This window comes from Ochotona princeps, chromosome 7 (assembly GCF_030435755.1).
Source record: "Ochotona princeps isolate mOchPri1 chromosome 7, mOchPri1.hap1, whole genome shotgun sequence".
Taxonomy (NCBI): Eukaryota; Metazoa; Chordata; class Mammalia; order Lagomorpha; family Ochotonidae; genus Ochotona; species Ochotona princeps.
In genome coordinates this window covers 33,992,971-34,017,888 of record NC_080838.1, presented here as the reverse complement: position 1 = coordinate 34,017,888, position 24,918 = coordinate 33,992,971, and the positions used below count along the sequence as shown (strand labels likewise).

Below are 24,918 nucleotides of genomic sequence, written 5' to 3'. Positions count from 1 at the left end.
AAGTAGTAGTGTTTAGTGGCATACGACTGTTTTTGTTAAATAAAGCATAAATTAATAATTGATATAAAATGTAAAATTTTGAAACACTAAAATGTATTCCAGCTGAGAGCATTCAACAATTCATTTCATTAATTATTTATTGAGTATAATTAATTATTGCTATTATCTATTCTAACATTAAAATAGTGACTACGTCTAGTCTAACAAAGGACCCCAGAAAATTATAGATCATCAACACAATGTAATGTATGCCTGGAGAGGGACAAAGATAAGAGACTGAAATTTTATGTTGGTGAATTCATTCCAAGAGCTGAACGATAAGTTTACATACAAAGAAACAGAGAAATATGTACTACAGTAGCCAGTGTACTAGCAATAGGATGATAAACTGCATTTGAGGAACTTGTGATACAATAAAAAGCAATATAGATCTGTATTTGATCTAAGTAGGATCATATTTAAAACAAAATTGAAGCACTGCAAAAAATAAAATGTCTTGAACTGTGTGTTTTTCTCCATTTCAGGTCCTTCCAGAAGATAATGGGCTTTGAGATACATCCATTGGCAAAATACTTGTCACAGGCATTGCTTGGTGAGTCTGACATTTGAACATGGCAAACATTGCCCTCCGAAACCTGATTGAAAAAAAAAAAGGAAAAATCTGAAATTATCCTACAATGACTTAGAATTTTTAGAATATTTTTCAAAGATTTACTATTTTTATTGGAAAGACAGATTTACAGAGAGAAGGAAAGACAGAGAGAAAGATCTTTCATCCACTGATTCATTCCCTAAATGGCCGAAATGGCTGGAGCTATGTCAATCCAAAACCAAGAGTCAGGAAACTCTTCCAGGCCTCCCACACCAGTGCAGGGTCCCTAAGGCTTTAGACCATGCTCCACTGCTTTCCCAGGCCATAAGCAGGGAGCTGGATGGGAAGTGGAGCATCCAGGATACAAATCAGCACCCATACGAGATGCCAGTGCTGCAAAGCTGGGGATTGGCCAGTTGAGCCATGATGTCAACAGCTAGAACAGTTTTGTATGTGACTAAAATAACACTTTTGTCGACTGACTTACCCAATTTTTTCCTTCTCTTCTTAACATCTCTTATTGAGAGCTGTTACAAATATATAGGACATAGGATATAAAGATCAATTTTATACCACTATTATAAATATTAGTCATTTAATGTTAATCATAATGTGTGCATAGAACGACACTTTCTAAGGTCAAATCCAACAAAATATTTGAACTAAGGATGGCTGTTCCATGAATATGTTCTTTTTAGCAACAGCCACTGAAATTAAGGAGGGAGAGCTGGCATTGTGGCACAGCCACCTGCGGTGCCAATACATCGTGTGAACACTGTTTCATGTCCTGGCCACTTCACTTCCAATCCAACTCCCGCCAATGGCCTGGGAAAAGCAGAATGAGGTGGCCCATATGCTTGGGTCTCTGTCACTTACTTGAAAGACCTGCAAGACACTCCTGGCTCCTGGTTTCAGCCAGGGTGCAGCCCTGATAGATGCAGCCATCTAAGGAGTGAACCCGTAGAGGGAAGTTTTCTTTTTTCTCTCTCTCTTTCGTATGTGCATGTGTGCATGTGTGTTGTTCTGTCTTTTTAGTAGGTGAAAATAAACATTTCTTAAAATGCTTTAAATAAGCTCTTCCTTCTGCTATAGACTTTATACAATATTTCTACAATCTCACTTGGATGTAGCTGAAACTGCTCTCAAAAATTGGCATAAATACACAGGGTAAGTACCATGAGCATTCCAGGATCAAATCCCCTAAACTTTATTAAGACATGCTAGCCAGGCCCGGCACAAGAGCCTAGCAGCTAAAGTCCTTGCTTTGCATGCGCCAGGATCACATGTGGCTGCCAGTTCTAATCCCAGCAGCACCACTTCCCATCCAGCTCCTTGCTTGTGGCCTGAGAAAGCAGTCAATAATGGCCCAAAGCCTTGGAACTCTCCACCTGTGTGGGAGACCCGAAAGAGGCTCAGATCCAGCCATTGCAGCTGCTTGGGGAGTGATTCAACAGATGCAACATCTTCTTCTCTGTCTCTCTTCCTCTCTGTATATTTGACTTTACAATAAAAATAAATAAATAAATCTTTAAAGCGAGAGAGACTTTTTAGCCAATGATTGAAGCACAGTTGAGCTGATCCTTCTGTCTGTCTGCAAATCCATAAAATGAAATCATCTAAACATCACTGAGAAAACAGGAAAGGAATGCTGCCCAAAAGCCGAGAGCAGAAAAGAACTCCCACTCACTGCAATTGATAACACCCCTCCACACTCCCGTGTTGACATTGGAGTTTTCTCTTGCACATGACTAGTAATGTCTTGTTCCACTAGGGGAATCCAACATTGGCTTGGCCATTTTCTGATCAAAGAATTACCCTTTTCTTTGGAATGCACTATTCTAGATATTTGGTTTTTTCTGCCATAGGGCCATCCAAGATGCAACTTGCATTTGGGGATGCTTAGCTAGTGGAATTTGTGTTGTGGGGTGCCCATGGACACCTCTGCTACCATTGGGAACAATCTATCACAAAGCAAAAGCTCTAAGTATCAAAAGTCCTAGATGCTCTTCTAGTTATAGCAGCCAAATAATCTCCTGCTAGATTGAGGACAATTTCTATCAGACACCCTCTGGGCAATCTTAGAAATCTCTGACTTTCTGTATCCTTTTCTTATTCACAAGTATTTTAGACATTACTTACCTTTTGTTAGCAGCTACATAAATACAGGGATTGTAGAATGTAGAAGATTTTGCAAACAGAGGTGCTATGATGGCCATTGAGGGAGGAATCTTCTGTGGGTCACCAAATGAAGCCCAGAGGCACACGATGGAATAAGGAGACCATGCCACCAAAAACATCAAGATCATGATCACAGACATCTGTTAGAAAAAAAAAATGTGGGGCTGCTACATCCAAAATCAAAATCTAAACCACCTAATTACTAATCTGTCTAAAACAGGATGAAAGTCTACCAGAGTTGGAATTTGAATAGGTTTACGTCATTGATGACATGAAGGAAACAGTTGAGATTTTTATCTCCAGTGTTCTGTGTTTAGGTGCCTGAAGTTACTTATGATAACAAGAGCTGATGCAGTCGGTATGTCAATCAGCATTGCCTTCAGGAACATTAGCGTGGGTGAGGAATGCCTTCTTTTCCTCTAGTGTAAGTGACAGAAGGTTGATGAAGGACAGATAAGAACTCACCCCACCCACTCACAGCAATCGCTGGCATTGCTTTTCTCCACATTCACTGTGGTTGCCTGCTAACCTAAAATAAAAATCATTGTAACTTTTGAAACTCCTCTTAGAAAGCAGTAAGTCTTATCTTGAGCTCAATGAAGTCTAACATGGGCTTTTTCACATGGATTTCTATTGAATGAGCACAGTCAGATATTGGCCATATTAAAAATCCCATATTTTGGAGCCAGCACAGTAGCATTGCATATTAATCCTCTACCTACAAGTGCTGGCATGCCACATGTGCCCAGTTCATGTCCCGACTGCTCTACTTCCTGTCCAGCTTCCTAGGTATGGACTGAGAAGGCAGCAGAGGATAGCCCAAGGACCTGGGCCCCCACACCCACGTGGGAGACCAGGAACAAGCTCTTGGCTTCCAGCTTCACATCAGCTCACCCCTGGCTATTGTGGCCACTTGGGTGAATCATTAAGTGGAAGACTTCTTTCTCTCTCTGTAAAACTCTGCATTTCAAATTAAAATAAATGAATCCTTAAAATGTATATGTTATTCAATAGAGTTCTTTTATATTAACTTTGATTTCTTAAAATTTCTGCAAAAATCTACATTAAACTTTTTAATTTGTTTTGTATTAGTTATTGAGGGTTTTTTTTTTTTTTTAGTGCTTACTTAAACTTTGTGCCCCACACTTACAAATCACTTACTCACCCAACCTGGTTCCCAACCTGGATATGATTGAGAAAATCTCCCAGAAGTTGGAAACAGAAAGAGACAAACAAATAATAAGCACAACACAAACGAAACATGAGACAGGGGTTGAGGAGTTTGGGATTCGCTCGTTCCTATTGGAACAGCACTTACACACCTATCACCTGTATTGGACTACCTGGTTTAGTCCTGGCTCCACTTCTAATTCCAGACTTTTGCCGAGACACATACCTTAAGAAACACATGCAATACCTGAATTGAGTACTAGGCTCCTGACTTCAGCATGGATCAGCCCTGGATGTTGCAGGCATATAGGAAGTGAATAATGGAAAGACCTCTCTCTCTCACTCATTCTTTTTCTTTTTCTCTCTCTCTCCTTTTCAAATAAATATTTAAAATAAACAGATATGAAACCATGCAGGAGTTTAGGTTATAAAATAAGTCTAGGCAGTTAAATGTCCAAATAAAAAGAAGTTCAAGAAAAGGCAATTGAGAAAACAGAGAAGCAAGACTCACCAGAAAACTCCAAGAAATCAAAAGTCCTCCTCAAAGCAGAAGATCTGAGTCTCCACATTGAAAGTGTTCACTAAGCAGACAGCCCTTGATGAAGACAGACATATGCCAGGGAGCATCTGTGTGAAATTTCTGAAACCGGAGCCACTCCAAGCTTCCAGAGAGAACACACAGATGAGTGAAAAAAAAAAAAAAATACCTCCCTGTGACTTCAGGAATCTATTAGAACACGTGCTCTGAGAAATCAGAGAGAGTAAGCCCCAAAAGGTAGAGAGCAACTCAGAAACCAGAGGACCAGACCCTGGAAAGAGGCAAAAGGCAGGCACTCCCAGCTGATGAGGAAGAGAGATCTGAGGCTGACAGCTTTACGAACATCATCTTAAAGAACAGCCAGATCATATGTTTGCTCTAATATAATATAATATGATGTCAAATCTCACTCTATGTTAATCAATGCTAACTCATACTTACTTGTACCTAATGTAACAAGAACTTGTGATATAATTCACAAATTAACCATCTACAAGAGGTGGATTGTTTATAACCACCTGACACAGTCAGTTTTCACATATAACTGTTGGTACGGCCCATAAACAACAAAGGCTTAATCCTCACTGTGCCTACATTAGGGCCCCAGGATACAACAAAAAGTTATTCTCCTACATGGCTGGGAGACACTCCAGTGGAAGCATGATGGACTTGGGAAAATTTACGACAGACACACATTATGAACCTAGAGGGGAGAACAAAGGAGGGGGGGAATCTGGGGGAGCCAGGGGGGGAGGGAGAGCCCACCGCCACTAAACTGTATCAAAAAAATTTTAAAAAATGAAAGAAAAAAAAGAACAGCCAGCTCAAGAGTATAGCACGAGGCCTGAGAGCAGCAACAAGAGGATAAAAGGAAGGAATCTGGGCTATGACGTGTCTGGACCAATTGAGAGTAAAAATGCCCCCCATCCTAATCACAGATCGTAAACATTACAAGCAATGGATGAGCAGAGAGGAGAGTGTGTGGCAGCGATGGGCCAAGTGGGTGGCACAAGAGAAATACATTCTCATCATTCACAACAGGAAATCATTGAGAGATGACAATAAACAGAAATATCAAAAATAGCCCATTCAGAAATTGAGTGGCAAAGGCCAAAAGAGTCAGCAGCGGGAGTGAGGATCAAGGACCTGGGAGAGGAGACAAACCAAGGACTCCTTCAGCTCCAGGAAGCTTAATTATAAAACATCTTTCAAAGGTATTGGCTTCTTACCTTTGTTACATCTACCTGATCTGACCAGTCTCTGTTGAGAGACTTCGTGCAGTCACTGGCAGTATGATGTTTAATGGACTGAGTGACATAGTAATAGCAGTAAAACATCACCGTCAAGGGCACAACAAAATTCACCATAATAACTGCCATCGTGAAGGATACAAAAGATCTGGAAGTAAGAACAGTAAGACTCATGACTGCTTATTTAATGCCCTAGATGGAGGGAGAGGCAGGAGATTATAATTATTAGAAATAATATTAGCAATCATTATGTTGTTAAAGAGCTTTGACAGTAGATTTGACCTCTAGTTCATGCTGTTCATACTTATTTAGTTAAGACAGAGTAACAAAGAGTCAGTGAACTATCTTCATTTGCTGTCTAGTGGTCTCCCACATGGGTGACAATGGTTCAGTTACCTGAGACATTCATCTGCATTTCCCAGGATGTACAGTAGCAGGAAGATGGGTCAGCATCAGAGGAACTGAGCCACAAACCAGGCACTAGGGTATAGGATGCAGGCTTCCCAGGCAGTAGTGCTCTAACAAAGGTTGGGCAAATTCTAGGCTGCCACATGTGTTTAACAGTAAAGTTTTATTGGGACAAAGTCATACACACTTATTTATATGCTGTCTGTGGCTGCTTTCACAGTACAATGGACAAACGAGAGAGTTGTAAAACAGACCATCTGACCTAGGAAGCCTGACTATTTATCCTGGGAGAACTCATAGACATAGCTTTAAATTTAGATTTCGAAATTTTGTTTTCTATTTGCTAAGTGAATCATATCTTTCTTCCTTTCATGAGCTAAATGATTCCCTTTCCCCTGCTAAGTGGAGGGGAGCCTCACTAACTGGAAGCAAGTCCTTGAAGTGAGCATACTTTGGTGTCTGGTCTCAGAATATGCTTGAATGAGAGATCACTTTGAAAAGACACCAAGAAGGTAGCCTGAGCTTCCATGAGAGTATCATGCTGTCTGCCTTCACTAATGCTTTTCCTACTCAGGACCCGATCTCTGTGATGTGCACATATGGAAAAGGTGATTGTTATATACACACCCCACCCCATCTGCTGTCCTAGGAGAGAGAAGAGTCTGAGTATGGGTGGAGAAGAAAGCTAAATGATCTCTACTTTCAAATAAGCATAAATAGCTTTCTCAATTGCATCTTCTGCTTGAATCTCTTTGCCACCACAGACGCACTTAGCACATGCCATCTGAAGAACAGGAGATCTGAGCTTGAAGTTCAAAGGATGAGAAAACATCTGCATTAGAACTATTTGATTCTAAAATACAAATGTCTCTTACTTGTCATTTTTCCGCCAGTTGATGGTACAGGTAGCTCCAGTAGGATCTGGGGCATAGCTAGCCCAACCTACAATGGGCATCAAAGCCCAAAACAGGCCATTGATCCAGGCCCCCAGAATCATGCCAAAGTAGGTGTGAGTGGTCATTCTTCTCCCTGTTAACAAGCATATGACCTGTTAGCATCAATTGGCAATATTGGACTCCTTTTGTTTTATATGATGATGCAAACTTATCAAGTCAATCATTTACAGATACTTTGATTTACTCAAAGCCTAGCCACCTGAATTCATATACTGAACAAGAAAATGGTATGTAAGCTAAAATCTGAATGATGAAAGGATCAGCCAGAGAGCGAGCAGGGAGCAGCACTCCTACAGAGAGAGTGGTGAAAGCCACAACTAAAGAGGAATTCATCCTGCAGCACATTGCTGGCTGCCTTGTGAAATGTGGGTTTCACTCCAACAAGAAGCCACTGAAAATCTAGCCAGAGAACTATGATTGGCCCTAATTGCAAACCATCATGAGTTTGTTTTATAGGCAATATGTAATGTGTGACTGTTACAGTGTGAAATGAGAAAGCTGAGAAAGATGCTGTACCTATGTCAGGCTGACAGATGGTCAGGTATCGATCCATGGCCACAACTGTGAGTAACCCAATACTTGCCATTCCAAAGAAGATATTCAATCCAGCATAAATCTGAAAGGAAAAATTGGAATGAACCCATGATTCTACATACCCTCCCAGCTAACATTAAACTTTTTGTCCCACAGTCAGAATATATTTCAAATAGATTAAAGACTTTTTATTTGACTTTCAAAACACATCTTCAGCTGTCAAAACACAACTGTTTTATTGAAGACATTTAAGGAAGGTGTTTGAGGATTTTACTAATGAAACTATTTGTAAGACTTAAGATAAAACTTCTGTATGATGTACTCAAATGCAAAATAGGTCATTAAATAGGGTGCAGTGGGTACCTTTAAGTAAGAAATATTAGTGTTCAGATGATGGGCAGTTCAACAAGGGACAGAAAAAGCTCAGTAGGAAAATGGCCAAATGATGGCTGGTCTACTCACACAACCTGCTTATGATAAGCATATTTGTAATGCAAGAAAGTATGTGTAACCACAGTAAGGACCCAAAGAAAGGTAAATTATAGGGTATCATCTCATATCACAAAAATGGTAGAAACCAAAAAACCTGACAATTGCCAGTATTGGGAAGAATGTAGACTGATAAGGTATCTCAAAATTAGAATGACCATCTTGGAGAGTAAGGAGGCCGCAGTTGATCAAGTTGAGTAGTGTCTACAACTCAGCTATTTGTCTCCTAAAACCTGGCCACACTTTCAGTTATTGTAAATTAGATCAACATTTATTGAAGCCTTGTTTGTGAAGTTAAAAAAAATTATGAACAAATGTTCAATCATAATAAAATGAAAAAGTACATTAAGCCATGTTTATAAAACAGAATATGATATTGTCATTGAGATGAATACCTTTACAGTCACATCCATCAACACAGACACACTCTAATATATCTATCAAGGAAAGGATATTGTATAACTAGCAAACAGTATGTTATTATTCACACAAAACTTAAAACATCTAAATAATGTCTGGTTGATGTACATGTATATGTAATAAAAACAGAAAAACATTCACAGGATAGAAGAGCATAAAGCTGAGAATGGAATGCAACAGCCTGCAACAGTGAGATTTTAAATCTCTAAAAAAACTTACACTGGACTTTCTACCATTGTCTATACCTACAGGGTCATGATACACTTAAACAGCAGAATAATGGATTGCGACTGCTGCTTAAGGTCTGTACTATTGTAATAATACAGGGGAAAACAGAGGGAGGATGGGAAATGGGGACAGAAGACGGGGAAATCCCTGAGCCTATGGAACTGTATCATGAAAAAATCAAAATTACGGTAAAAAACCAGCAGAGATCCCAAACTTTAAAACCTGACAAAATTGGCTGGTACATATATCAATATCTAACATTTTCATAATTATTGTCATTTTTGTTCTCTATAATTTTATGGCTTAAATCATAAATTACTTTAAAAAAAACAAGCCAAAGGCTGTTTTTGCCAAATACATTAAAGCAAATTAATATTAATTTCTTTGTCAGTAAAAATACAGTAGATGTGTTCAATACCACATATTTATTGCTATTGTTTTTGTTCTCTCACTGAGGGCTTTTTACAGGAGAAAGTAAGTAATCAACAAGCTGTTAACTTAATGATATCTTTTAGATGGTATCAGTAAGTCACTAAGTATTTTATTGTTTCTGATGAAAGCAAGACATTTCTTTTTGAGTTTGCAACATGCCAATTTTTGTTTGAACACACAGACTTTCACTTTTCTCTGGTTGAATGCTTGTTGTTAGTTTCTTTTTTCTCTTTGGCTTGGAGGAGTTTTGGCAGTAGAATAAGACTTAGTAATTTTATTTCCCTTATTAAAGGATATACTCTCAGACATTTTTTTCGTAAAATCACAGTGTCTAGTATCCTACAGTATACTGGTTAAATTCTTAGTATTTTCTTAAATACTTAAAGTCATATCTCTTTGACATACTTTATTGTGCTTTCATTCCACAGTACCTGACAGCCTGCATATCCGAATTTCCAACTTCCATGCAGATCTGAAGCAGCAGACATGGGGTACCCGATGCTACTGACACCTATATCCGTAAAGGCCAGATTAATAATAATTGCATTCGTAGGTGTCCGAAGTTCCTTGTACTTAATGAAGATGCCTAGCACTATTAAGTTGCTAAGAATACTTATCATACCTGAGAACACAAAAAAATATCATGCACTTGCTTTAATTGCAATGTTGGAAGTAGAGTCAGAAATGAATATTTAAGTCAGTTCAAAATCATGGCAAATCTATTTTGATTTATCTTAAGAATTATTTTTTAATTTATTTGAACAACAGAAAGCAATCTTCTATCCCTTGGTTCATTCCCAAGATGGCTGAAACAGCCAAGTTTGGGTGCAACCAAGACCAGGAGCCAGCTCTCCCACATGGGTGATATGGACCCAAGTACATGGGCCATCCTCTGCTGCTTCCTAGACGTATTTTCAGCAAGCTGGGTCAGCGGCAGAACAGCCAGGACTCTAACTAGTGGCACTCTATTATGGGATGCTGGTGTCACAGGTGAAAATTTACTGCACGTAACTTACTGCACTTCATGCACTACCATGCTGGCCCCAGTGTATCTACTTTAGTTCATTTACTTGAGCTGTTGGTCTTTAAATGGTAACACATAAAAAAAAGAAAAATTAGGGCCTGGAGTGGTGGCCTAGCGGCTAAAGTCCTTGCCTTGAACACACCAGCATCCCATATGGGCATTGGTTCTAATCCCAGCAGTTCCACTTCCCATCCAGCTCCCTGCTTGTGGCCTTGGGACCCTGAACCCTCGTGGGAGACCTGGAATAAACTCCTGGCTCCTGACTTCAAATTGGTGCAGCTCCGGTCGTTGCGATCACTTGAGGGGTGAATCATTGGACAGAAGATCTTCCTCTCTGCCTCTCCTGCTCTCTGTATATCTGACTTTCCAATAAAAATAAATAAATCTTACAAAAAAGAAAGAAAAATTAGCACACCAGGAATCTGCCCACTGCCTATGCCAGCAGTGAAGGTTGGTTTCCAAGTCATCATTTCTGCTCACTCTGCCCCTGATGCCCCTGATTTTCTTCTCTTGACTTTCTCCACAACAGCACTGCTGATTTCCAGGATGCTGTGGACTGTATCCTGGCTGCTCCAGCTCCCACCCAGCTCCCTGCTCGTGTCCTGGGAAAGCAGTGGAGGATGGTCCAAAACTTTGGGATCCTATACCCATGTGGGAGACCTGAGAAAGCTCCTGGCTCCTGAGTTAGGATCGGCTCTACTCCTGCCATTACAGCCATCTGGGGAGTGAACCAGCAGATGGAAGATCTTTCTATTTCCTCTTCTCTTGGTAAAAACCTGCCTTTCCAATAAAAATAAATAAATCTTTTTTTAAAAAGCTTAGAAAAACACCTGGCATGTATGGGATCAAACGCCTGTTTCTTCAATACTTGCTTGCATTCAGTATTTCCAAAGCTGAATTTCTCATCCAACGCGCGTGCACACGCACATACACACACACACACACACACACACACACACACCCTGTAGCATAACTATCTGGACAGGAAGTGGAACATGAGTTCTACCCCATCGAAAAGCCACACAAATGACAATCCGTTCATCAAGTTTCTGTCATCTGGGATCTGACTCTCAGCTTTGTATGGCCAGAAACTTGATGTCATCAGTGCCCTAGAGTTGGCTGGCCTCAGGCATATTGAAGACTGCTCTCAGCAATCAGAATTCCAATATTGATTTATAAGGAGAAACGCCACTGAGTGAAGTGGATGCCAGTTTGATCAGCATTCCCTAAACGCCTGATGTTTCTCATAAACCAAACAAGGATTACACTAGGTCCCAACAATGGAGGGCTGGGTGAATAATGTTCAGCTGAGTGGGGAATTTTTGACAGAGTGGGAAAAGTTTGTGCAATAAGCCAGAACCATGTTGTGTTCCCATTAGGAAAAAATTACCTGGTGAGCAGTCTTCAGCACATGAAATCATCACCTAACATGTTGGTTCCTCAGTCACATAGTCAAAGCATCCTGCTAAAGTCAGCGTGCAGATGCCTTACTGTGCACACGCCCTGCCTGTGCAGCTGGGAGGATGCTCTGACAGCACAGAGGTAACTGTGCTCTTCTCCCTCGTAGCACTCCCTGCCTGCAGTGTGAAATACAAAGGGCCCAGCCTGATACCTAGGCTCTTTAAAACTTGGTCTTCTGCCATCCCTCCCCGAGCAGAATTTCACAGATGTCAACCAACACCTCCATTCTAGCTATTTATCAGCTATATGGAACTTGCTGTAAATCTTTTTTTTCTTTTTATTTTAATTTTGAATGAATATTTAATAAATTTGATAGAGTTTAGAGATAGAATTCTAAGAACACAAGCACATTCCCTTCCTCCTTGCCCTTACCTCTCCCTCTCATCTTCTCTCCTCCCTTTCTCTGTAACTTTCTCTGTAACTCCACTTCCCCTCCAGCACTTGGTCCTCTTTCTGGGACTGAGGCCTTTCTGGCAGGGAGTAGGGTGATATCTCTTTGTGGTTTTGGTTTGCATTTCCCTCATGTCATGGTATTACATTTTTTACACAGTTATTGGTCATTTGTATTTCTTCTTTTTTAAGAATTTTAAAAGATTTATTATTATTATTTTAATTGGGAAATCAGACATACAGAAAGGAAGAGAGACAGCGAGGAAGATATTCCATCCTATGATTCACTCCCCAAGTGGCCTCAATGGCCGGAGCTCTGCCAATCTAAAGCCAGGAGCCCAGAACCTCCTCTTGGTCTCCCACACAGGTGCAGGGTCCCAAGGCTATGGGTTGTCCTCGACTGCTTTCCCAGGCCACAGGCAGCGAGCTGAAAGAGAAGTGGGGTGACGGGGACACAAAGTGACGCCCATATGGGATCCTGGCAGCTGCAAGCTGAGGACTTTAGCCACTACGCTACCATGCCAGGATCTGTATTTCTTCTTTTCAGAGCTGTCCATTGAGGTATTTTGTCCATTTCTCATCTGGATTGGTTGGTTTTGTTTTCTGAGTTGCTGATATTTGGGATATTAATCCTTTGTCAGAAAGGTGATTGGCAAATATTTTTGTTCCATTCTGTGGAATGGCTCTTCATTCTGTTGATCATTTCTCTCGTTGCGCAAAAGCTTCTGAGTGATGCAATCCCATTTTTTTTAGTTGTGCTTTTGTTGCCTGTACTTTTGAGGACTTGCCCAAGAAGTCACCCCCTACACCGGTGTCTTTCTCCCAGAAACTTCAGTCTCAGCTTTTAAACTTAGGATTTTGATCCAGCTCAAGTTGATTAAATTGTATATGGTGAGAGGCATGAATCTAATTTCATTTTCCCACATACATACATCCTATTTTGCCAGCATCATCCTTACTCCACTGTTTGGTCTGAGCACTTTTGCCAAACATCAATTCGTTCTATGTTTGTGGATTAATTTCTGGGCTCCTTATTTTGCCATAATGACCTGTTTATTGATCTTTATGCCAGAACCATGCTATTTTAATCACTGTCATTTTGCAGTAATGCCTTAAAGTCAGGTATAGTGACACCTCCAATTGACTTTTCTTGTTCAAGATTGCTTTGGCTGTTTCAGAATTTTTGTGATTTCATATGGATTTTAGGATTGTTTTTCTCTAATTCAGTAAGGAATGTTATTGGCATTTTGCGAGGGATTGCGTTGAACCTGTAGTTTGCTTTAGGTAGTGCAGACATTGTAATGCTATTGATTCTTCCCGTCAGGAGCAAGGAAACTATCTCCAGCTTTTTGTATCTTTGAAGATTTCATTTATTGATATCTGAGAATTTCCACTGTAAACACTTTCACTTCTTTGGCTAAATTTATTCCTAAATATTTGATTTTCTAGTAGTTATTGTGAATGAGATCTTGGCTCGTATTTTCCCACTTGAACCACCCTGCTTTTCTAAGTGTTAGTTATCCTTCTGTCCCGACCTGCAGGACACGACGCTCAGACCCTGAGGGTGGACTGGGAATGCCGGGCTGGTAGCCCCGGGCTGCTAGCCCAAGAAACACACGGACACTCGTACTTGGTGGAAAAGAGTGCCTCTCTCTTTATTTTTTCTCCTCATATATATACCTTCTCTAGGGGAGGGGGAGAAAGGGAGGGGTTTCCTGGGAGTAATTATCTTCACTGAAGCAGGAAGGAACTAATCAGCTACATTGAAACAGGGGAGGAACTAATTATCTGAACAGGAACAAGGGTGGAGGTTGTATTCTGTTTGCTCTACAGAGGATGTTTTGGCCTAATATCCTGCTTGCTGTAGCCCTGCCTGCAGGCTTTTGCAATGCAACAGGCTGTCAGGTAGGCCAAGTCTAAGGCCCATAAGTCTTTGGCTCCTAACAGTTCCCCCTTTTATTTTTTCTATGATACAGTAAGGGTATGGCTCAGTGACTGTGCCTGTCTTAGGTCATCTGACCTCCCGTCAGGTCCTTACCCGTCATGGGAAGCTTAGGCAGATGACAAAGCCTAACTCCTGTCTTAGGTTGGTACCTGACTGGGTCAGAGGTTGCCCGTCTTTGACTACCAGCCCCGGCTACTGTATAGGTGAGAGCCAGAATCGAGGGTCTTGCCTTCCTTCTAGGGCTGCAAAGACTTGTCTTATGTCCATAATCTGAGCCTGTGCTTGCTGTTTTAGCCGCTTAAGCTGAAGGCACAGCAAAAGGAGGCCTATGCATAAGAGTCATCCTAGCAGCAACCCCCACTCAGTTCCTGAACAAATGGAACCCCTGGGCTATACTAACTGCAAGAGAATTCCAGGAAATGGGATCAACATAGGTGGAATAAATGACAAAGATGTGATGTCAAAGCAAGCCTTCAAAGTCTGCATTCAAGGAACTGTTCAATCTGTAAGAGAGCTCATGAGAGAGATTAGTAGAGAAACATTCCCACTTTACCAAGGTGACACATACTGCATTGAACCCAAGTAATAAATCAACTCTTTGGTTCAGCATTAGTATTCCTGAAAATTCTTCAGGAGGACTCTAGTCGTGGGTCCCAAGGACAGTGGAAGTGGGATCACTCTCATTATTTCCAGTCTACCTCCGTTTTTCTGGGTGGTGGGATCCATAGGAGTAGAAATAGTGAGACTGGGAGAATGGTGTTTAACCAGCCTTTCAGGAACCCATCTGGGGCTGTCTTCATCCTGTGGGAAAACACAAACACTTCCTCTTCCCCAAATAAGAACGGGGTCTGGCCCTTGCCATTGTCCAGTCAAAACATTTTTCCAAAAAACACTGGGTTTTTTCTCTGCACGTGGGTTCCAGTGACGATCTGCTGCAGAGTTACCCTCATGGTCGACATTTAAAAAGTTGAGGGTAAAAAGGGCTAAATGTAATTGTTCCCTAGGTGAGGAGAACTCTCCCCCTTTTAATTTGAAAAACATGTTTTTAAGGGTGTGGTTGGCACGTTCAATAATGGCTTGGCCTTGAGGGTTATAAGGAATTCCAGTAACATGGGCAATGGAAAACTGGGCGCAAAAGAATTTGAAAGAGGAAGAAGTATATGCAGGGCCATTGTCAGTTTTTAGTAGACGAGGTTGGCCCATGGTGGCAAAAGCTGCTAGACAATGGTTAATGACATGACGAACCTTTTCACCCGATTGAAGGGTAGCAAAAATAAAACCAGAACTAGTATCTACAGAAACATGAATAAACTTTAAAATACCAAAGGGCAAGTGATGGGTGACGTCCATTTGCCAAATGTGATTGGGAAGTAGTCCTCGGGGATTGACTCCATAGCTTGGTGTTGGCAATAAGACAGAACAGTTGGAACACTGGGTGACAATAATACGGGCTTGTTCACGGGTAAGCCTAAAGCGATCTTGTAATGCCTTGGCATTACAATGAAAAAGATTATGGAATTCGATGGCTTGACTGACCTTAGAAGTTAATATAGGCAAAATAACTCGGGTGGCTGAATCTGCATCACGATTACCTTGCGCTAGCGGCCCAGGTAAAGACGTGTGGGCACGAATATGTGTAATAAAAATGGGATCTCTACGTGACCATAATAATTGCTGTAACTGAGTAAACAAGGAAAAGGCTGTTGTGGTGGGTACTAAAGCTGTAGCCATCTCTAATGGGGGCAGAGACTGAGCAACATAAGCACTATCCGTATAAATATTTAAGGGGGTGTAAGTAAATTTTTGAAGAACTAAGATAACAGCATACAACTCTACTAACTGAGCTGACTTATACTTTGTGGGAAAAGAAAAGGTTTGGCAATTTGCAACATAGGCAGCAAGACCATTGGACGAACCATCTGTAAATATTGTTTGAGCATTATCAATAGGGGTAGATCTAACTATTTTGGGGAAAATAACAGGGTGAGTTTTAAAAAAGGAAAGAAGGGGAGAAGGGGGATAATGGGTATCAAAACGGGCAGGACAGGTTAATAGCAAGGTTGCCCAATCATAATCATTATCAATTAACCACTGTAAATTATCAGGAGAATAAGGTGTAACAATGATATGAGGGTGGATTCCAAAAATCTGCAATCCTTGTAAAAGAGCTTTTCTTATAAGTGAGACTATAGCTTGGGTATAAGGATAAATAACCTTCTTTGGGGATGCAGGTAAATGAACCCACAAAAGGGGACTAGTTTGCCAGAATACGGCGGTGGGTGTATAACAGGAAGGCAATATTAATAAAAACAGGGGGAGGGTTATATTTAGACGACAAACTTGGGCTTGCTCAAGGGCCTGTTCTACTAATCGGAGTGCACCGCGGGCTTCCAAAGTGAGAGCTCTAGGGGAACAGGGATCTGGATCTCCATTTAAAATATCAAATAAAGGTTTCAGTTGACCTGTGGTGATATGCAAGGAGGGTCGCATCCAGTTGATGTCCCCAAGTAATTTTTGAAAATCATTTAAGGTTTTTAACTTATCAACAGCAATAACCAATTTTTGAGGGCGTATAAAAACATCATTAATCTTGAAACCTAAATAAGAATAGGGGGCGCTGTGTTGGATCTTTTCGGGGGCTATTTGAAATCCCTTGTTCTGTAGGAGTTGACATGTGACAGAGAAACACGCCTGGAGATCAGATGACTTACTTGTGGAAAATAGAATGTCATCCATATAATGAATAATATTGACTGTAGGAAATTGCAGTCTTATGGGATGAAGTATATTTGCAACATAATACTGGCACATGGTGGGGCTGTTTGCCATACCTTGAGGGAGGACAACCCAATGGAATCGTCGCCAAGGGGAGGAGAAATTAACACTAGGAATACTAAAGGCAAACCTGGAAGCATCATCAGGATGAAGAGGGATGGTGAAAAAACAATCCTTTAAATCTATAGTTATAATATGATGTCCTAAGGGAATGGCCACTGGATGGGGCAGACCGGGTTGAAGTGGCCCCATGGGTTCCATGGAAGCATTAATTTTTCTCAAATCATGTAACAAACGCCATTTTCCCGACTTCTTTTTTATCACAAAAATGGGAGAGTTCCAGGGAGAGTTAGATGGAACAATGTGTCCAGCTTGCAGTTGTTCTGACACAAGTTGTTCCAAAGCTCTGATCTTTTCTAAGGACAAGGGCCACTGAGGAGTCCAGAGCGGTGTATTAGACTTCCATTTTATTTTCATTAGAATATCTTCCTCAGCGGCCCCCACTATAAATGCTGGTAACCTAGACCTTGGCGACCAACATTTCCAGACTGTTTTACAGGTTCTATTCTACCTTGTAGCAACTTGCCCAACCCTTTTCCTGGTACATACCCCTGCTGAATGATTTGGGAGAAGGCTTTTGGATAGGAAGTAGCCAACACAACATCCATACCAGCGAGCACATCTCGGCCCCAAAGGTTGACTGGTATTTGAGGGAGAACGTAAGGCTGGAAGACCCCTGTGTGCCCTTCTTCATCTTTCCAGGTTAACATTTTGGCACTACGTTTAGGCAAATTTGCATAGCCCAAGCCTACTAGTTGGGTGGAAGCAGAGTCAACAGGCCAATTTTTAGGCCATGACTTAGAATTTATAATTGACTTGTCTGCACCAGTGTCAAGCAAACCTTCCATTTTTTTTCCTTCAATGGTTAAGGTAAGCATGGGACGTTGGCCACAATCTTTTACCCAAAAGGCCATTTCTGTCTGTCCTGTAGCCCCAAAGGCTTTGTTAGATCGGTCTTGTGGCAGGGTAAAGCCAACATTGGTGATGAGGGGTAATAGTACTAATTGGGCAATTCGCTCCCCAGCCAAGATAGAAACAGCACCAGTAGGAGCAGCTGCTGCAACATTAATTTCTCCAGTATAATCATTATCCACCACTCCAGGTATTATATGTACTCCTTTTAAAGCTATGCTCCCACGGCCCAAGATTAATCCTACTGTGTCTTTAGGTAGTGGGCCAAAAACACCTGTGGGGAGTAACTGGGTACCTTCAGATGGTGTTAATATCGTTGTGGTGGTGGAACAGAGGTCCAATCCTGCACTACCTCTGGATCCTCTGACCAGTTGGCTGATCGGGAGGGGTGGCACAGGTTGGCTAGATGTGGTTGTTGAGTCCCAGCTGCATTTTTGTACGTTCCGACTGTTTTCCGGGCCGGGAACGCACGGCCCAGAGACAAGTTTTTTGACTGTAGGGGTTGGCCATATATATCTGTTTGGGAGCGACACTCATTTGCCCAGTGCCTACCTCTTTTACATCTGGAACAGAGGCCAGGTCCCCTGTCCTGAGACGAGATTTGAGAGTATTCTAAGGAATTTTTTCCCTTTCTTTTGACTGGGCATTCGCGCTGGAAATGTCCTGGCTGTCTACAGTGGTAGCAAACTGGATTAGAACTGCTTGATTTAGTAAGATCATGAACAGCCTTAGCTATGGCGGCTCCCATAATTGTAGGTCCTGAAATATCACTACAAAGTCTGATCCACTTATCTAAAGGTTCTTTTCTGTGTGAACGGATAACATCTTTACAGACAGAGTTAGCATTTTCATAGGCTAGTTGCCGTATGAAAGGCATAGCCAGCTGAGTGTCAGGGAATACTCTTGTAGCCGCCTCCATCAGGCGATTGACAAAATCGGAGTAAGGTTCTTCTCCCTTTTGAATGATTTTTGTTAGGTCTGCCTGACACCCTCCCTTTTGAGGTAAGAGGCGCCATGCTCTCATAGCGGCAACATTGATCTGAGCATAAACTCCTAGGTCATAATTTATTTGCTGAGTACCTTGACTGTATTGACCCTCTCCCATCAGCATGTCAACATTACGGTCAGGGTGGCCTGCCTCAGCATTACAGCGAGCCGTCTCTAAACAATTGTCTCGAAAGAGAGACAGCCACAAGATGTAATCACCACCTTGCAAAACTGCCTTAACTGAGGACTTCCAATCATCTGGGGTCATACAAGTACGGGAGAAGGTTTCTAACATGCTGATAGTGTAAGGTGATTGGGTGCCGTAGTTATCAATGGCCTCCTTTAGCGCTTTTATGTCTGCGAAGGCCAGCGGCTGATGCACCCGTTCTCTTTGCCCGCCCTCCTCTCGAGGTTCGCGCTCGTAAACCGGGAAGGCATGAGTCGAGCGATAAGGAGGAGGGTGCTGCGGGACCTCAATTGAACATTTTTCTGACCCTACTGTTTTTATTGATTGCTGCTCTATTAAGACCTTTTGTAATAGTTTTTCTAGGTTGGTAATCTTTTGTTCTAAGACCTGAGTGATTGACGCCGGCAACGGCGGGTTGTCCGAAGGTGGTGGATCTGGACTGTTATTTTCCACTCTTAATGTGGAGAGGCTAGGATAGAGACGTCTCTTTGGTCGTGCACCTAACTCCTCGTCTTCCTCAAGAGGCATTGTTTGTTCGGAATCGGAGTCCTCACCAGAAGAGGACGATGGTTTAGAGGAGGTAGAGTCGACAACACTTTCTTGCTGGGACTCCCTTTCTTTTATTTCAACTAAAACTTCCTGACATTCAGCTACACCTTTCTGAAGGGAGCTGCGGGAGGATAACAGACACTCCTTCATCAGCTGCCATAGGGGTCCAACTCCATTCGGGAGGGGACCGTTTTTCCGTTCCCATCTACAAAGGTCTTTTTTGTGGAGTTCCCATTGTGAGATATTAATCTTTCCTTCTTCTAAAAACCAAGGGCTAACTTGTTGCATAAAAGACACATAATTGCTAGCAGTACTTTGCTTTATACCGATACCATTATATTTTAATAATTTCATTAGTGCTCTAGTAGCCTGATGCTTAGAAATCTCTGAGCCCATTATTGACACCACACATTAACCACTACAGATTTTCAGAAGAATAGGGAGTAACTATAGGTGGGGGTAGATTACCATTAAGCTTTAACTCTAAGCTTGCCTCTGGATTTCCGGGGTCCCTCAGATTATCCCTCGTGCCCCAAGACAGGGAGAAGGTCTGGGGATGAAATGAACTATGCCCCTCCAAAGTTCCAGGGGTCCCTCAGATTGTCCCTCGTGCCCAGAACAGGGAGAGGGTCTGGGGATGAAATCAACTATGCCCCTCCAGAGTTCCAGGGGTCTCTCAGATTGTCCCTCGTGCCCTAGGACAGGGAGAGGGTCTGGAGATGAAATCACTATGCCCCTACAACATTTTTCTTAAAAATGTCCGAGTCAATTATCGACTCACCCTTTTTGCCTCGCACCTAAACGCTTCGGCCGAAGTCTTCTCCGCGAGGTTCCTCAGTTGCTCCACCGTATCAGGGTCCCCGTACGGGCCACCAATTTGTCCCGACCTGCAGGACACGACGCTCAGACCCTGAGGGTGGACTGGGAATGCCGGGCTGGTAGCCCCGGGCTGCTAGCCCAAGAAACACACGGACACTCGTACTTGGTGGAAAAGAGTGCCTCTCTCTTTATTTTTTCTCCTCATATATATACCTTCTCTAGGGGAGGGGGAGAAAGGGAGGGGTTTCCTGGGAGTAATTATCTTCACTGAAGCAGGAAGGAACTAATCAGCTACATTGAAACAGGGGAGGAACTAATTATCTGAACAGGAACAAGGGTGGAGGTTGTATTCTGTTTGCTCTACAGAGGATGTTTTGGCCTAATATCCTGCTTGCTGTAGCCCTGCCTGCAGGCTTTTGCAATGCAACAGGCTGTCAGGTAGGCCAAGTCTAAGGCCCATAAGTCTTTGGCTCCTAACATCCTTCAAATTTCATTTTGAGACCAGTTTTGTCCCCAAAGCCTTTTACCCACACTGTACTCTCTCAATCTCCAAATTATTTGCTTTTTAAAAATTTAAATGACATGACATTATATTATTTAACTCCTGTGTATTCTTAGTCTTCTTATGCAGATTTCAGACTCCTGTTTATTCTTATGTCCTTTGAGTATGTGATATATAGCAGATTTTATTTAATAAAAGAAATCCCACTTAAACCCTTAAGTTTATATTTCTATTGTTCTTTTTGAGTTATAAATAATGCACAGTGATGGCAAACTGGATCATTGTTTGGCCCTATTTTTAGCACACAGTATTGTAATATTCATACAAGAGATTTTTAGATTTAGTTTTATTTGAAAGGCAATTTATAGAGATGAGAGGCAGAGGTCGTTCATTGGTTGATTCTCCAAATGACCATAACAACTGGGGCCGGGCTGATCCAAAACCGGAGCCAGAGGACCCAGGAGCTTTTGCTGAGTTTTCTACATGGGTACAGAGGCCCAGAGACTTGAGCCATCCCCTGCTGCCTCCCCAGGCCATAAGAAGGCAGCTGGATCAGAGGTGGAGTAGCTGGGACATGAATCAGCACCCGTATGGGATGCAGGCACTGCAAGGTGGAGGATTAGCACCAGCCCCAGTCTTTAAAAAAAAAATAAATGAAGAATTTTTCTAAGCTAGCTAAAAATCCAGCAATCCAAAAAGTTGAATATAAACACAGGGCAGTAAATTGCTGCCTACCATGCACGTGTCGGGGCTTCAAGGAAAACAATTTAACACTTTTCTCTAGTCACTGTGTTGCTGTCCCTGCTGCCTTCTTTCCCCAACTACAGATGTTTTTCAATGAATAGGAAATGAATCACTCAATAGTTTGGCTTTGGTTGAGTCCCACCTCTCAGGGGCTTGTTGGTAACCATTGGCTTACGCAGGATACCTCTCCCCTTGGCTTTTGCGGCTGCCCTCTAATCACTTGGACAGATTCTCCCTCACCTGCTTCCTGGACTTCTTAACTGCTACCTCCAAAAACGTGCATTGTCCAGCTTTCTGTCCCAGACACCATTCTTTCCAAATTCAACATGTATGTGCGGCAATTTCTTCATATCTAAAATTCATCTAACAAAATCCAAACATCTGGGCCAGGCACAACAGCCTAGTGGCTAAATCCTTGCCTTGCATATACCCATATGGGCACCGGTTTGTGTCACTGCTGCTCCACTGCCCATCCAGTTCCCTGCTTGAGGCCTGGGAAAGCAGTGGAGAATGGCCCAAAGTTTTGGCTCCTGGCTTCAGATCAGCTCAGCTCTGGCCACTGGGGAGTGGATCAGTGGACGGAAGGTTTTTTCTCTATTTATCTCCCTCTTTCTGTATATCTGACTTTCCAATGAAAAAAAACATATTTTTTTAAAAATCCAAATATATGTGTCAAGCTTTGTACTGAACATCTCCCTGACTGAATTCAGACACTTCTCATTCTGCCCCAAACCTGATCTTTCCCAAGTAAACTCCTATCTCAGGGGACAGCATCACCATCCATTCAGGATCCCCCCAAAAGAAGCCTAGGAGTTCTTCAATGCTGCCCATCCTTGCTCAAGTCCCCTCTATGACGATCAAGTCCGCCTTCTAATTCCAGGAAGAGTCCGCTCCTTTCTATCCCATTGCCATTATCTTCTCCTCCACCTCCAGAATCACTGCTATGGGCCCCCACATGGTCAGTGAGCTGTCACGGGAGCACATCTGTGCAACGCAGATCACATCGGGTCACTCTCCTACGTAAAACCCATCAGTGACTCCCCATCACCCTTATGGTTACATGGTCCCTCCCTGCCTGACATGTGACCATCTTCATCAGCTTGTCTCTTACCCTTCATGTTTCAATTCATCCATAATGAATTATTTTTTATCCTAAAGTTCACCCTACCCTTACATCCCCTAGCTTTAACTGTACAAAAACAGAGGGCTCAAGCATACTAAATTAACAATGTGGCTATTGCACTAAGCACGGTTAAATATTTAAAGTAGCTAAAATATGAACGAGCATAAGTTAAAGATGAAAAATCTAAATAGGATCTTGGTAAAGTTAACAAGTGAAATAAATGTTTTGATTGGAGCCTTTTCCTCCTACTTTTTAAGTGGGTGCTATAAAGTAGCGCAATCAGAGGATTTGAAACACAACAAACGTTTGATACAGGGGCAGAACAAACGCATGGGAGGTTAAACCTACCTCCTTTAATTCATCTACCAGAACCACAAGTAGGCAAACAACATATGCTGCGGCTTCCTTGACATAACCGACCCTTGGAATTGTGCAGGAGGGCTGTGGAACCAGAGGGACTAGAACCAAACCCTAGTGCAACTACCCACGAGATATGCGTGTTAGGAAAATGTCTTAAACGTTTCATCTCTATAAATGGGAAACAAAGCTTAAAGTAAGTTACTGAATCAGTGTAAGAATGAATTAGTTTGGTAGTCTAGGTAGGTGTGAGATACAGTTATTTAAATATAACATTGGCACCAGTAGTTAGGCTACTGCTGCTAGCATTATTACAGGCATGAGAAACAGAGAGAACATTTCCTTAGAAAAATGCTCCCTTTGTAACCAGGTGAGGAACATGATAGCTTTCTCCAGCAAGTAGAAAACTAATTGAAACCAAAAACTTAGGGGCAAAGAACTCCCCTATAGCTGTGATGAGGAGACAATCATTGTTTGGTATCAGCAAACAAAGGAGAAAACAGAACTTGCACAATACTTATAAGAAAGCATTCAAATGAATGAGTTTCCGCATCACTAAAATTACAAAAATTAAAGAATTCACAATTTCCAACATAAGACACAATACTCTAATTGTGACTTCTTTTATAAAGAACAAACTGGATGCAGAGAAAATTGATACACTTTCCCCTTTCCTTTTGGATGTTTGGAAAACTTTTATGAAAGTCAAGTTAATAAATAATGAACCCAATACAGAAGAGTTACTTCATACCCCTGTTACTAACTATAAAACTGTAGTTAAGCCACTGCTCAGTGTAAGTTACACCACAATTCTATTAACAGAAAACTCAAGAAATTGCTATTCTTTCTCCAGCTCTTCCCCCATTCCCCACCCCCCACCGCAAACAAGCCTATACTTAAGCCCAATGTTTACATCAATAAGTATTTGTCGAAGAGGCAAATACTTGTCCAACCGATCTACTGTGTATGTGACACAGCTGCACTCACATGTCACTTGTCTCCTCGCAGCAATCATGAGTAGCTCGTTTATTCCTATCTCTATTTTACAGACAGGAGCACCGAAAAGCAGCAAGGGGAAGAACTTGCTCCCAGGTACAAATTCAAAGCTCAAGTCTTCCACTAGAGCATTCTGGACTGAAGTGGATTTTCAGACTCTGTCCCCAATGATAGTACCACACTTCACTCACTCTCTTTCTAGAACTTCAGTTTTCTTCCATTCTAGTTAATTCTGTAACATAACTAAATCACGAGTGGCAATTAATTTAAATCTGTTATTTAATTTTCTTTCAATCTGTAGCTGGATTCTACCACTAAGACTAGAATAATGAAAATTATGTCTGAGAAAAGTAAATGACATAAAATATATTTTCCCACAGTGCCCACCATTTCCTCTCTGCCTAAAAAAAAATTTTAACTTAATTTGCCAATGTGATAACCAAATATATGGATGATTTTTATATATAAGAACTATTCATTTTATAGGAAAACTTTCTCAGTCTGCTTGACTATTCTCACATTATCAAGATTTAACATAACCTGTAACATTAGCCACCATTATAAATGCTTTCACTCATTCTATATTGTCTTATTTGGCCTTTCCGGCCCAGAAATACAATATTGTAATATTTATTCACATGAGTGAGCTAACTCAAAATGATTAAGTGATGTGTCAAGACTGACCAAGAATATGGAATTTGAGCAATACATCTTCTTTCCATGGACCTATGCAGGCAACATTCACCCATTCTGAAGCATAACTCTAACTGAAGTAAAATCTCATACCTGCCAGAATCAAGTAAGCTGCAACAATGTTGTGTTCAGTCTGTGAGAAGACAGAGCCAGCTTCAACTTTAGCCTCTGAACTGTTGCCTAAGTTGTGCCTTAGCAT

The 24,918-nt window shown here is 41.6% G+C and overlaps 1 protein-coding gene across 1 annotated transcript; it reads right to left on the bottom strand.

The window, feature by feature from the left end:
* Positions 1-520: 520 nt before the first annotated feature.
* On the bottom strand, positions 521-24,918 carry RRH (retinal pigment epithelium-derived rhodopsin homolog). The gene is made up of 7 exons (XM_004594526.3): positions 24,813-24,918; positions 9,627-9,817; positions 7,609-7,708; positions 7,012-7,165; positions 5,708-5,876; positions 2,732-2,910; positions 521-635 (listed from the first exon to the last, which is right to left on the bottom strand). Exons 1-7 carry the CDS (start codon positions 24,916-24,918, stop codon positions 521-523), a joined length of 1,014 nt encoding a protein of 337 aa, XP_004594583.1.

What these genes read in the sequence shown, in the direction of transcription:
- RRH (XM_004594526.3), bottom strand. Translation starts at nt 24,918, where the DNA reads ATGCTAAGGCACAACTTAGGCAACAGTTCAGAGGCTAAAGTTGAAGCT. An exon ending in AGCTTACTTGATTCTGGCAG is followed by an intron (nt 9,818 to 24,812) that starts GTATGAGATTTT and finishes TTGTGTTCTCAG; the next exon opens with GTATGATAAGTATTCTTAGC. An exon ending in TATGTAGCTGCTAACAAAAG is followed by an intron (nt 636 to 2,731) that starts GTAAGTAATGTC and finishes TTTTTCAATCAG; the next exon opens with GTTTCGGAGGGCAATGTTTG.